This window comes from Diplotaxodon limnothrissa, linkage group LG8, assembly GCF_057381915.1.
Source record: "Diplotaxodon limnothrissa isolate DT_005_m linkage group LG8, D_limnothrissa_male_GT1.1, whole genome shotgun sequence".
NCBI lineage: Eukaryota > Metazoa > Chordata > Actinopteri > Cichliformes > Cichlidae > Diplotaxodon > Diplotaxodon limnothrissa.
This window is the reverse complement of record NC_140603.1, coordinates 17,569,112-17,584,270: the sequence shown is the minus strand read 5'-3', so window position 1 is coordinate 17,584,270 and position 15,159 is coordinate 17,569,112. Positions and strand designations below refer to the sequence as shown.

General features: G+C 41.3%; 1 protein-coding gene across 3 annotated transcripts in view; it reads left to right on the top strand.

Moving 5' to 3' along the window:
- Positions 1–15,159, top strand: part of svild (supervillin d) — a 48,350-nt gene that overhangs the window by 4,220 nt on the left and 28,971 nt on the right. For 2 of the 3 annotated variants that reach the window (XM_085361415.1, XM_085361416.1), the window contains exon 2: positions 13,349–13,838. In XM_085361415.1, the coding sequence (XP_085217541.1) occupies positions 13,459–13,838 (380 nt within the window). In that variant the 5' untranslated portion in view covers positions 13,349–13,458. Of the gene's footprint in view, positions 1–12,270; positions 12,420–13,348; positions 13,839–15,159 lie in introns of those variants that run through there. The other variant, XM_085361417.1, reaches the window with a different exon arrangement.

Below are 15,159 nucleotides of genomic sequence, written 5' to 3'. Positions count from 1 at the left end.
CGTGACAGAAGCAATGGGTGGCAGGTATGGACATTCCTTGAGTTTGTTGCCACATTGTAATCACAATCTTATGACTGAAGAAGGCTTTACTCACTTCACAATAATATCCCCTTTGACAGGATAAAGTGTACATGTACAGATGGGCACAAACCTCCAGGGCTGAAAAAATTAGGCTGAATGGTGCAGAACAACTGCAGTTCCTCAGGCGGCCACTTGAGGCTGAATCCCACAAGCCAATCAGTCCTCATAGACTCCTGTATTAAACATAATATAACTTGTTTCCAGCCTACTATATAAACGTTTTTCGGTCTCTGTAGCTAATTCGCCCTTTCACACCAGTTGTGCAAACTCGTTGGTTTTTATTCTAACTTAAATTAAATCAACTTGACAGGTACTCGCTGATATAGGTAGTTTTTATCACACTTTATGTAACAGTCTGTCCAAAAGGTCCCCTCAGTTATGGTGAGGGGAATTCTACCGTTTAATTGTGTGGTACTTAGTGCTAATAGATGGGTATCTCTGGCTGTAGTGTGCATACATAGTGCATGGACACAGCTGGCTAACCATGTCAGAAACCAATAACTTTGGGTTCAGGAATAAAATGAAAACAAAACAATGTTCCAGCATCCAAAAGGCTAAAACTAAGAGTTTAAAAGATGACTCTGCCATCTAATTTGAGTGCTAATGTTTTATATGTAAAAGGGAGGGTACCCACTCTGGGCAAGGGACAAGTTGCTCCCCCAAGTGGAGGAATTTAAGTGTCTTGGAGCAGTAATGAGGATGTTGTACTGGTCTGCTGTGATGAAGAGAGAACTGAGTATAAGATGCTATGTCCAAGTGCTTTGGGTAGCATGAGACTGTGGATACGAGTGGCTAAAATAAGGTTCCCCCGTAGTGGGTCTGGGTTCTCCCATAAATATAGGGTGAGGAGTTTGGTCATTCTGGGATTCATTGAAATGAGCCACTTGAAGTGGTCCGGGCACTAGGATGCCTTCTGGATGAGATATTCTGGACAAGTCCTATAAGGGGAGGCCACAGGACAGACCCAAGACATGCCGGAGAGATTATAACTCTCAGCTGTTTTGGGAACGTGTGCAGTGTAAATAAGACAGTTATTAGAGTAGATATTGTTTCACCTGGTCAGTGGAATTTAAGTATACTGAGAATTTCTCAGTCTTTAGCTATAGTGTACTTGAGAAAGTCAGGCACAATTCCACTCAGCCCTGTTGCTCTCCTCTTTCTTGCGCTGACCCATCTTTTCTTCCTCAGCTCTCAGTAGGATTTGATGTCAATTGCACAGCCAAAAAGTTCAGCAGTACAAATATTTATATAAACCAGACGGGATGTGACAGTGTGAGGAATAGGAACTCTACTGGGAAGATGCTAGAGGGTTATCCTTGGGCTAATCTCTACTAAGACATATTTATAAACCTTGCTAGCAGTTAGAGTGGACCGCTTCCAGCTTCAGCGCTAAGATGCAAACTGTATTTGGTCAGCACCACCACCACCGGGACCAACTTCAATAACGACGTCTGTTTAACCAATTTAATATTTGCATGGCACATAAACATATGGTTATACTTCAGGGTTTCGTTTGATTTGCACAAACGCGTAATAGTTTCCATGCGTTGAGGGAGCACAGGGGATTTCTCCGTACTGCCTTTCGCTTTGTTTTTTTAGCTGTCAGAGCCGAATTTCATCTGACACCACCGTCAACTGACAACAAAGCCTCAGAGTAAAATATAAGTGAGGTAGTTAGTGTATCTGTGGTGGTGTTTTTTTTATTTTTTTTATTTTATTTTATTTTTTTCTGTGCTTTTCAGCCAGCGTTTTTATTGCCTTCAAACCCATATGAGTGGCAGATGTTACCATGAAATACCCATGAATAAAACATGCACAGTTATTGGTAAACCATATTTGGGGGGAGTGTTTAAAGGCAGCAATACTTCCTGTTCTGAGCCAAAGTTTGCATGGAAGTTTTTCAAGCTTACAGAGCAAATCCAAATAAGGCCTCTTGTTCATCATATATGCATGTCATATGTGGGGCAGTAGACGTTATGTAAATGTAATTAGCCATAAACTTTGGAATGAACTGCAAAACAGCATTTTTGGAAAATTCGGAGGGGGGGGGCCTTCACTTTTTTCATGAGCGTTTAATGTCGTATTTCTGCTTTTTCTCCTTACTTGACACATTTTAGTTTGTCTGGCATTAAGTGGTTAATACCACTACTGTTAATACTCTATCTCTCAGCCATGACCCATCCCCCTGCAAGATACTACGCCCCCTTTAACCCTCCACTCACCCCCTGCTCAGTAGCATTCCAGCTGGCCAGATGGTGTCTGCCCTGCACAGTGGACACCACAGAGCTGAGAGGGAGAAACCCCACTGGCAGGATGAGACATTCCACCCCACTAATTCCCCCCCTCAGTCCTCATTTTGCGTCCTCTTTCTCTCTGTTCTTCTTCTCGGTATCTCAGAGGCTGCTATTCTGTGGAAGAACTCTATGCTGATAAGTTGTTGCCAAGCGGAAAAATCTCATTATGGTTTGTCAGGGTCTTCAACTCAGCTGTGAGGAAGAACAACAGCAGAGATAGTTACATGCTCTTATTTCAAATACAGCTATCGAACAGCTGTCTGAAAAGAGAGTGGATTAATTCTCATGTAGTTGAGGTCATGTCATTTTTAGCTACTGAAGTTGCTACTTTAACATGTGCAAACCCATTTATTTGTCAAATGTCCTGCCTCTGGGCAGTTTTTGAATTTAGTTTTGGTTGTGCAACAATATTTGCATTCGATCAAAAGTGGCCTCACAGCAGGAACTACTGATATAAATCGTGGAAGTGCATGCAGAAGAGAAGGAACAATGGATGCAAACATCAGTTCTCCCTCGCTTAACTGACCCAGTAGAGGTTTTTGTAAAATTGAAACGGCTTTTAGTCATTTACTTTTCACATTTTCCATCGTAAGTTGGCAAAACCGATGTGCTGGAAGTGTTGCTGGAGCACTAAAATTCTTTCTGTGTGCCTGCTCTGGGGGTTGTGGCTTTAATTGCAGCTACTATGCTAGATGTATCCCATTTAACAAAAAAAAAACCCCAACATCTGTCTGGGTGTTTGCTTCTGCTGTGCATGTGTGTGTGTTTGTGTGTGTGCACGTATATGATCTCCTGGCTAGATAAAGTAGCATAAACCCCACCCTTCCTTCTCACCGCTGCAGCTTCCATGATTGCAGTATTTTGTTGGAGAGGCAGTGTGTGTGTTTCTCCTCGCCTATCTTCTTCTTCTTTTTTTTTTTTTTCTTTTTTCTTGTGTTCCCCTCGTTGCATGTGCACAGTGCATTTGTGTGAGTGTGTTTGCTTGTTTGTTTTTCCCCATATGCAATGCTTAATGGCTTCTCTGAATGGAGGAAAATGGAAAGCTTGGAAGGCTTGGACAAAAATGTAGTCTGTAAATAGAGAAAAAAACACACACTCGCGCTGTCCAGTGTAACTTTGAGGCTTGATTGTGTTTGAATGACATGTAGCCAAATTAAATATTTCCAGGAGGGGAAGCTGCACGCTTTCTTTGTCTTTCTGGTGACATAAGTAGTGCTGCCTGAAGCGGGTCAGTGCATTTCTACAGCACGAGTACCCACAGGGTTGTTATGTCAACTGCTTTTCAGGCTACTGGCTCCAGTCAGCAGGACTTCTGGTAAAAGGGATTTAAGGGACTTTGTGTCTCTGTGAGAAAGAGGGGGGGGAGAGGGGGAGATGGATTAGTCTCAGACCCTGTTGTTTTTTTTGCAGTAGCAGATTTTGTCCTCCTCCCTCTGCTCCTCACCCCCATATCACCAGACTGAGGCCTCTCGGCACCCTGGAAACACATGCCCCACAAAGCCATCACATCCATCCCCCCCCTTCCCCACAAAAGCCCATTTTCTCCAGCTTTCTTCCCATCTCCCGTCCTCTTTCCCCACACATTTTCCTGTTGGACCCTCTTGTTTCCGTTCACAATCCCTTTTTTGTATCGTCCTCTGCCCTCCGTACTCTTCTTCTGTCTACAGCTGCTTTTCCTTCCTCTGTCACTTTAACTCCATTTCCCTCTTTTCCCTCACAGATCAAAGGGATAGTTTAGTCATGTGATTGAAGACCCCGTTGCCAAGATAGACAAACACACCCTGCTGTCAGATTGAAACTCTGAAGCGGACTCTATTAGCTGCGATGGGGATGCGAGCAGTTGGAGTTGTGGTTCAAATTTGCCAGTTGTTGCAGGCAGGGCACTTAAACCACCTTAAGTGCTGAAAGATTGCTTTTTAATGAGACACACATTGAACACTCACTATGTGGTTAATTGTTATGTGAGGGTTGCTTAAAAAAAAAAAGTAACACACCCTCCATCTACCGTCCTCCCGGGCCACATCACGGTGCATTTTTTTCCATTTGAAAAACATTGGTTTGATTGCTTGCATGGATCGATATACGTATAAAACATGGGGTTATTGCATTAGGACTAGTGACCTGTGTCTGCTTTCAGTGGAAAGGCACATGACCTGGTTGTAGTCATACACACCCAATGCAACATATTGTATACCAAACAAATCACAGGACTTCTTGTGCTTCCTGTCATTTTTCTGTTGTCGACAGTGGTAGGATGACATGCTGCTTTCTCTGGACATAAAAAGAACACAATAATGGTAAGATCTGATATTACTATATTACTTCTTTGGGTAAGAATATTTTTGTGGACTAACTGTTTTTGTGCCAGTGACTTTTTGACTGCTTTTGAAGTGCAGTGAAGGTGGAAGTTTGTCCTCTCGGGTGTTTGACCTGTGACTCTGCAGCAGAGCTCCTGGTGGGCTAACCAGGCCTAGGGCTTCCTTTACAGATGTTTGTTGGACTTAACTGGGCTAAGGATTTAATATTATTACGTGTCTCTCATCTGTTTCTATGTGTGCATGTATCACTTTAACCCTACCCCCCTCATGTTAACACCTGTGGAGAGGAAGTACGATAGAAACCATTGCACAACATACATGAGTCCAAAATGCAGTAGAGACTTGCACACTGAGCTGAGACGTGCATAAATTGGGTACATTTTCTTGAGGGCTGGATGGGTGATGTCACAGTCTCCCTCAGAGGCAGTAAACACTGATCTTTTCTTACTTTTACTGGAATTCATCAGTAAAATTTGGGGATTCACATTAGATGGCCAAATCTCAAAGGAAGGAATACTTTTGGAAGTTGCTCGCATATGCTTCCTTCCTCTGCACTAAAGAGCACACTTTTTTACTTCCATCTTTTGTTTTGTTCCTTCATGGCTCCTGATGCTGGCTGAGGATTTCTCAGCACACCACCAGCTGTAAATCCTTTTTTTCTTCTTTATTTCAAAATTGGAAGGCCAGTTTATTTTTCCACTGGCACCTGGCTTTCTTAGTGGAGCAGAGTTTCCACTCTCCACCCTCTTCCCTCAGGAAGAGACTGTGTCAGCAACTGGCTGGCTCTGTCTTCAGCAGCTCCCCCCGATTTTGTACAATTAGGAAAAGAACATTTCTCTGATGGTTTACTGTTTATGTGAATTTGTGAAGTGGCTAAAATGTTTTCATGATGATACAAAACAACATGTATATCCTGTGTACTAATGGCCATAAAACAACTTGGCAGATTTGAAACCTGAGCGCTGTCACAGTCTAGGGCTGTCAGGTGTAAATGTCTGTGGTGTTTAGGGTTTCAATGAGAAAAAACAGAAGACTTGTGGGAATTCTGGCAAAGCTGAACTGAAACAATACTGAAAGGTTGGACACGAGTTCATATCGGTCTTTGGTTGCGAGCTCAATATGTTTCATTGGTCCTGTGACTTCTCTCATTAAGTTGATGACTTACAGAGCTGTGGGCTTTGTGGTGAAAGGCTGACTGACTGTCTGTCATAACACCTTAAATGTTTGCTAAACAGTGCTTACATGCACTTTGGTTCATTCTTTACCAGTGATGTATTTTTTTTGCATATATACACAGTTAAAAGCCTTTTCCATACAAATCTACTATTCATAGAGTAGAGTGTTGACCACAGTCCTGCTCTGTCCTCTTGTTTGGACATGTGATTTCTGACAAAATCTAGTCTGGTAGACTACAGGTCAATATCTGCCTCTAGGGCAGCATTCTGTCTGGCCCTTATCTCAGAGTAGTTTCTGTGTATGCTGTTCTTATGAATATGTCAACAGGTGTTCATTTCCTGTAACTCAAATCATCAGTGACCAACAGTGACATGGTGAAAATTAACTGGGTTTTCTCATTTGAGCTGCTTATACCAGCCAGTAAAACACTTGACAGTTTAACTGCAGGCAGCATAATTGTTTTATCCAGTGAGTTTAAGTGTTGTAACTTCTGCATTTGTGGTATATTGCATTTCTTACAGACGTTATGTAATCTCAAGTAACTCCTTACTTGAGAGGAGTAAACATTTTAAGATGGCCCTGTCATGTAGTACTTAGACTTACAATATGAAATGATTTGAAGATATTTTGAGTCCAAAATAGATGCTGCCTGAAACAATTCAAAGTTTTTCTCACTACCCATCCCTTCTATTTAAGAGAGCACTGGACATTTGCCAGGGTTGAGAAAAAGCTTTTAGGAAGAAGGATATGGGGCACGGCCAGGAAGTGACATACTTGGCCTGTGTTGAGACAGATCTTCCTCTTGTAGACAGTAACAGCTCCCAATGGGCAACAAAAGGTCAGAGAACACTCTAGTGATTGGAAGCCGATGATTCAGTTTGTTTGCGTGCCCTAGAGCAGCAGAAATATTATTGCCCACTAGGGCTGCCACGATTAGTCGACTAGTCACGATTACGTCGACTATCAAAATCGTCGACGACTAATTTAATAGTCGACGCGTCGTTTGAAGCTTTGTAAGATCACAAAAGACGCAGGAATCAGTAGTAGGATTTAAGAGTGTAATAATGGACTGAAACAGAAGATGGCAGCACTGCATGTCCAAGGATGCCAGCTGCCGTTAAACCCCGAAGAAGAAGAAACTGTGTCCCAGAATTCATAGCGCGGCCCATCGCGGCCCTGCTTAGTTTCCAACAATGGCGGCAGCTGGTTAGTTTTAATATTATTCTTATTATTCTTTCTGGGTCACAAAATAAACGTTTAACATATTTTCAGGCGAGAATGTAGCTGTGTAAACCTCAAATATCTGCTCAGTTTATCAAGACACCACATATTTTCAAAAGCGCTCCGACGTTTTCGGAGGCATCTGTTACCCACTAGCTCGATAGCTAGCCGGGGGCTAGGCTAACTAGAGCCGTGAGAACACGGACTCCCGGCAGATCGTTTTCAAACCCACTGCCGTCTTTCACTACTCAGGTTAAACATGATATATAAGTCACTTAGATAACTTCAAAATGTTGTTTGGCTTTTTTCAGTGTTTTATTTGTTCCTGAGTAACTCGGTTTGGATGAGATTAAAGTTATAGTTTTTACACAGCTGAATAAACGTCAAGCAGACAGCTGATCATCAGAAGTGTGAGATGCTGGAGAATTTACTCCGGTGTCCTGTTATATTTTAGATAGCAAGGAGTTTATTAAACTCCACCGAAACACTCTGCAAATGTCATTAAAATTTAATAAACTATCATCTTGTCTTTATTTTTAGTTAGCACATACCTTAAACACTTAAAGCTGAAAGCTAATGATAGTTATATAAGAGCAGATGCTGCTGGTGCAATAAGCTGTATGCTGTATGTTCAATGGATGATGATCTGATTAGTCGACTAATCGCAAAAGTAATCGCTGACTAGTCGACTATCAAAATAATCGTTTGTGGCAGCCCTATTGCCCACATAAATTAGCCGGTAGGACTGGTATAACTACATAGTGAACAAGACAGACACATTGTCACCAGTGACACAAAACAAAAGAACAAGATGTTTTTTTTTCTTTTTGTCTTTGTTAACAAGCTGCTCTCAAATATGTGATGTGATCCCCTTTCAGGGACAATCATACTGAACCAGATGACTTAGCTGCTGTGATGGGAACAGATGTTTTGTTCTGTTGGGAGCTTTGGCCCTTTTTTATTGTTATGTCGACTGCTATTACTCCTTTCACTTATGCAGGCCTGTCTTACTGCTTTTTTTGATCCTGGTAGCTGCTCTTGTCTTCATTACTCAAGAAATAACCATAAATAGGGAAAGGCACCATGCAGTGTTTTGGTGTTGTAAATCACCTAACAAAACAAATATTCTGGGTGAGTCCACATGTGCTGATAGAGGGGGTGATGATTTTTAAAGTATGACTCACAACTGCATTTTGAGTCCCCTTGTTGCTTAAAATAACAGAGGCGGCTTCCAAACAAAGCAGCCTCGACGTTCTGGGTCTCCACGGATAAGCTTTAGTGCACTGTGGAGCTCTCCTTTTATAGGTAGTGACCTAGGTGAATTACGTAAGCGCACACACACGCGTGCGTGCAGTCCTGAAATCAACATCTAAATGAAGGATCCTTTTTGCCTTCATAAGGCTTTGTTTTGGTGTAGCATTGAGTTCAAACCTAAAGGTCAAGTCAAATTAAAGATTTCTTTGTTAGTATTTGTTGCGAAAATGGCTCTTTGCTTCAAACAGGTCAGGGAACGTCACAATTTAGGGTTGTTTTGGTTCTACTTTGATTTTGGTGGTTTTACCATATTATAAGAATGTAAACTGTGAAATACCCTAAAACAAATTAGGCTTGATGAGAAGTCTAATACACTCTAATCATAAATATCTGTTTCTTTTTGAGCTCTGTAACCCAGGAAAGCTTCAGTCTTGGAAGCGGTGTTCCCAGTTGATTAGGCGTGCGTGTTTAATTTCTCATTTGGTTTTCGTATTGTGTTGTGAACTCTGCTTTAAAAGCTTTTGCCTAGTCTAAGCTGGGATGTGTACCCAGAGTCTGTTCTAGTTTAGTTGCAGTTTTTCCCACAGAGCTAGGTTCCAGTTGTGGTCAGAAGTTTACATACACTCATCATGGGCATAAATGTCATGGTAATTTGGGGCTTTTAATGATTAATTCGAGCCGTTTTTCTTCTAGGGTAGATATGATTGTACAACATATCTTCAATGACTTTAAATAACAAATTGGGTGCACAAGTTTAGAGAAAATCCATAATAAATCCAATCCACACAAGAAAAGAAGTATACATACAGCCTCAAATACATACAAACACCCCCAACTAATATTTGGCTAAATGTCCCTTAGTAATTTGTACCACAACCAGATGCTTTTGATGCCATCAACAAGCTTTTGGTATAATTCTGGCTGAAGATTTCACCACTCACATACGTCTTTTCATTTGGGACCAAATATCAAGCTTAGTGCAGATCGAAGAAGGAGAAACTGAGTTTCTTGGACATTTTCCTGAGTATTGGTCAATCCAACGAGTCCTGTCAAACAAATCCTTTTTATGGCAGCAAAGAGAAATTAGCAGTTGTAGTCAATCATGATGACTAATGAGAACTTAATAGGCCTTATTTGTCAATCCTCAGCACCTGTGAAAAGATTTGCGTGAATTCATTTGAGCCTGTATGTGTAATCTTGAACCAGTGTGCCCCAACTCTTGTGTTTTGAAGTAATTGAAGATGTATGCAGCACAATTATTCCACCATGGAAAACCGCTTGAAAAAACCCCAAATTACCATGACAGGATGATGAGTGTATGTGAACTTCAAACCACAACCTCTGGCGCTTACATCATTTGTTGTTAAGTAATACATGTATAAGAAGCTAGCCTTTAAATACCTTAATACCCATGCACTTTGTGACAGTGAATTTTTTCTTTCTTTCTTTTTCTTTGTCTCATGCAGTGGGACAAGAAACCAGTTTCAGCCAAGACTGCACTTGGTTGCAACTGTAGTCCTGATTCAGCTCTGCAGTTCTGGTTACAGCGGCCCTCCAGCTTGCAGCTGCTCATCAGAACAAGAGCAGGAATGCAGTACACAAAAATTATTATTGTCAAGGCATAAGGCAAAACACTAATTGGAGAGGCAGCTAAAAGTTACCAAAGACCACCAAAACAGCGACTTAGTCTGTGATCCAAAAACGCAAAGACAGGAAGAGCTCGGACCAGCATGCGGGCAGTCACTGAACTTTTAAAATAGATGCAGGGGACTTTTCCATGTGTAATTTGATTGTCGATGGCACATTTTCTTGAAGGCGTGACAGAATGAAAACTAAAGCACTAACATAAGTTGCCAAGCATAGTTTGTAGCACTTAATATACCTGGGCGTCTGCAGGAGAAACGGTGAAATGAGCACAGATGTTTGACATCAGACTAACCGGAATCAATGTGAACTGTACTCATTGACTAATTTTTGGGATCTTTTCTGCACAAAGCAGATTAATAGTAGGTGTCTAGGACATCTGCAGGCTTGTAAGAAGGCTCAGACGGCATGGAGCCGTCCAACACAGTCGCAAAGTAAACTAAGGGAGACACTGTGGTCGCTCAGTGTTTAGAAAATCTCTTATTTTAGGTTGAGGAGGAATGGGGGAGGCCAAGGTGAACACCAACGGACACATTTTCTCTTACTGGATGGCACTCGTATACATTAGGGCTGCCACGATTAGTCGACTAGTCACGATTACATCGACGACTAATTTAATAGTCGACGCGTCAAAGCTTTGTAAGATCCCAAAAGACGCAGGAATAAGTAGTAGGATTTAAGAGTGTAATAACGGACTGAAACAGAAGATGGCAGCACAGCATGTACAAGGATGCCAGCTGCCGTTAAACCCCGAAGAAGAAGAAACTGTGTCCCAGAATTCACTGTTCAATGTTTCCAACTTTGAACAATGGCGGCAGCTAGTTAGTTTTAATGTTACTTATTATTCTTTCTGGGTCACAAAATAAACGTTTAACATATTTTCAGGCGAGAATGTAGCTGTGTAAACTTCAAATATCTGCTCAGTTTATCAAGACGCCACATATTTTCAAAAGCGCTCCGACATTTTCGGAGACGTCTGTTACCCACTAGCTCGATAGTTAGCCGGGGTTCAAGGCTCACTAGAGCCGGTGAGAACACCGGACACCCGGCAAATCGTTTTGAAACCCACCGCCGTCTTTCGCTACTCAGGTTAAACATATATAAGTCACTTAGATAACTTAAAAATGTTATTGTTTGGCTTTTTTTCAGTATTTTATTTGTTCCTGAGTAAATCGGTTTGGCTGAGATTAAAGTTATAGTTTTTGCACAGCTGAATAAACGTCAAGCAGACAGCTGATTATCAGAAGTGTGAGATGCTCGAGAATATACTCTGGTGTCCCATTATATTTTAGATAGCAAGGAGCAGACGGCTGAGTTTATTAAACTCCACCGAAACAATCTGCAAATTTCATTTAAATTTAATAAACTATCATCTTGTCTTTATTTTTAGTTAGCACATACCTTAAACACTTAAATCTGTAAGCTAATGATAGATATATAAAAGCAGATGCATGCTGGTGCAATAAGCTGTACGATTTACGTCCAATGGACGCATGATCTGATTAGTCGACTAATCGCAAAAATAATCGGTGACTAGTCGACTATCAAAATAATTGTTTGTGGCAACCTAGTACACATACACATTCTGTATAATATACACCAGTTTCCTATGTAATATTTCAAAGCTGTATTCTCTTAAAGGGAGTAATTTATTAACTAAAAGGTGGTCAGAGATTGTAAGCACTCAACATTTGTTCTAGCTTATCACTGTTACAGAATAGGCTCTTAGAGTCAGAGCATTTATTCTACCTTATGATCAGACACACCTTTGTTTTTCCTGTTGCCTTGACCCATTCCTCAGTTTTCCTCTTTCTTCTTGCCTCTCACATTACTAACATTGCCCAGATGCGGAACACTTATTTTCCCATATCCCTGAAGTGTGAGAACTGATGTTCTTAATTAACTCATGCTCTGTATTTATAGGGAATTCGGGGGGCTATGTTTAACATGTGCCCCTCTATGGTATATGCATCTGTGATTAATGTATGGATACGTATACTGGTCATGCACGTGCATTGGCTAAAATGACCTGTGGTGTTGTTGCTTTTGGCTTATCGGCAAATATGAAGATGTTTGGCTAACGTTTATCTGTGGTGTCACATCGACTTTGCTCTGGTTAAATGTTTAGAGATGGTGTGACGAGCCTCTAAAAGACTTTGTTTTTTTTTTTGTATAATGACGGTTTTTTGTTTCCCCAATAAAAATACCTCACGCCCCTCTCTGTCTTCTCTGTGACTTTTCCAAAGCATCGTGAGCATACTTGTGCTGTGAGAAACGTCTGTGGAAAAGCCCCAGTGCTTTTGGTCCAGCGGTCAGAAACGGTGCCTAATTATTATTGCTGTTGTCAGCTGGCAGTGCCATTTTCAGAGCTCTGCGTTCAGACCGTGTGTGGCTTTTTTTCCCCTCCTCTGTGAATACTTACTGGAACAAAGTGAGTTGAACTTAACAGTCTTGTTTTTTCTTTCTCCCTAAATCATTGTGACTCACTTGGTATTGAAAAGTCAAGTTATTTTATAGTGCTTTTTTTGGGGTGCTGAAGAATGTGGAAAGGAGATGATTAAAAGATGATCCTTTTCACAGACACGGGTAGCTGAAGCCTGTCTCATTACTCTGGATAATAATTCTGAGAGCAGATAAGCTAGGTGCAAAGCTGTAAGGAATAACATGGGATTAAGATAATATTGCATGTGCATTTACCACTCTATACCCCCACCTCAACTTTCCAACCACCTCAAAGTCGGCCGATGTAATAGAGGTTCAAATCGGAGCCTTTGATCTGGCTGACATCATTTTCATGAGGTGGGGGCCAGATGTGATACGGCAGGGCTTGGCTGAGAGAGATGCAATTTGCTTAGTTTCTTATGAAAGCTGCACCAATGTGTGTGTTTCTGATTCCTGAGTTTGTCTTGTCAGTCAGTATTTTCGATATTTCCACAGGCTAGCATGGTAATCTTACCTCCCCCAACATCCCACCTCTGTGCATACTACACGTTCAAAAAACAAATAATTAACTAAGTAATTTATTTTCGTCTTATCTCAGAGTTCACAATCCTTCTTTGATGTGCTTTAGCAACGTTTATTATTTTTCTGGATGCAGTCTATTGAGGTCAAGGTTGTGCAAAATGTCCTCCGCAGTATCTGAGCTGTTACTGATATGCACTGATGCCTCTTGTGCCAAGTCTGAAGCATTTACCCATCTGTTTTGCATTGGACGTCTAAGTGATGTTGTACAGGAGTGCCCTCACTTCTCTTGTTTACTGTATGTGTTGGTACATCCGGTTTTAACCAGCTTTAATGGGCCAGTTGTCTGAAATTGTATCTGCAGGATGCACTAATGATGTCTTCCTTCCTTGTTTGCAGCGCTGGAATGATTTTGATGGAGTGAGACATTGCTGTCACGGGAGATTTTAAAGAAAAAAGTTGGATCACATATCAAGAAACTAGTCTCTTAAACCGAGTCGAACAGCGTAATGGATGGAATAGACACCCTGCAGAGCTCTGCGCCGGAGACCAAGGCTGAGCGAATTGCTCGCTACAAGGCAGAAAGAAGGCGGGAGTTGGCTGAGCGCTATGGCAACACAGAGGAGCTCACCTCAAAGTACGTGCGTAAGGACAGGAAAACTGCAGGCACATCCGAAACAGTGTCTTTAACAACAAAGGAGAAAGAGAAATGTGAGGATAATGGAGCAGAGCAAACATGCACCAGGAGGGGCTTCAGGAGTAAAGTAGCAGAACCTGTGGAGCCTGCTAATGAAGAGCCCACAAAGAGAACAGCTCACCCCAAAACAGAAACGACTACATCCTCAAAATCAGAAGCTGTGCCCTCCATAAAGATGTCCTCCCATTCCAGGTGAGTTTATCCACATTGTCATAATATTAGATATTAAACACACACTAACCCGTTGTTTGTGCAAGACCAGTCTCATTGTTGTTTTCATGGTGACATAAAATTGGCCAGGGTCATGAAACAGAGCTGCACAGACTTGTGCAAGAAAATCCCCTAAGAACAGATAACTGATACACATGTAAATCTCTTAAAACTAATTTCAGGAGAAGAAAACGTAGTGTATTGCTTTTCTGAGGTTTCTTTGATTTAGAGAACATTTGCAACAATTGGGCCATTTTTATTCAGCTATTAAATAACTTTAAATGGGCTTGCTGGCTCCCAGTACGTGAAAAGGAGGTAACAAATCGGCGCATTTGGAGAACACTTTGTGCTATCTTCTGTTTGAGGTAAACACAAGTGCTAGCATTTCCAAAATTGGCCATGTGTGCAAAGAACAGGACTACCTTGTTTATTTTGCCATGGTGTGTTTTGCTGTGATTACGTACATGCTGCTTGCTTTGGTTCACTTCACAGTTATATGAGGGGCTCACAAAACCAGCGAATAATGAACCTCTATTGTCAGCTTGACTGGATGAAGAACCTGGAGGTTTCTCAGAGGAATGCTTGTTTCTGAGAATTGTACACAGACGGAGTAAAACATGTCCAGTCGTGGGTCTGGGGCTGTAATCATGCTGCGGATTCTGCTGCATGCACATAACTGGACTTGTCTGTTCCTGAATAAAGCTGCCTGAGGGAGTGATGCTGGTGAGAAGAAGAACAGAGATGGATAAGAGTGCTGAGATAAAATCAGAGTTGGAAGGGAATGAGTGTAGAGCTGTTGAGCTCTGCCAACTTTTCATGCTTTGCGCTTAATTAAGCATATTATAGACAAGCTATTTTATACACTGGAAAAGACATGACTTGGGTTATGGCCTTAAAATAAAAATAGAGCACAAGCAGCATGGCATGTTTCAGTGTTCTACGTTATCATATTTTATGGCAAGTTTGGCTAGTTTGATTACGTTTTAAAATAAATATGTCTTTTTTTTATTTCTACATGCATATTTTAACAGTGATCATCGTTCTGCTTTTGTGGCTTTATTTGGATTAGAACTTTCTCTCTCTTTTTTTTGTAAACAGGTTATGAAATGTGAGAGGAACTTCTCTCAGTGCGTCGGCTTACCACTGCAGAAAGAGTGTTTGGGGAAAGTACAGAGTGCAGTTTATGGACTGTTTTTAATTACAGAGAGCAGAAAGGCAGGTTGACAGTTTAAGGTGTTTGTGTCACATGCCTGTCATGTTAGCTACTATTTTTGTAAGTTCTGTTATGATGTTCACTACACAT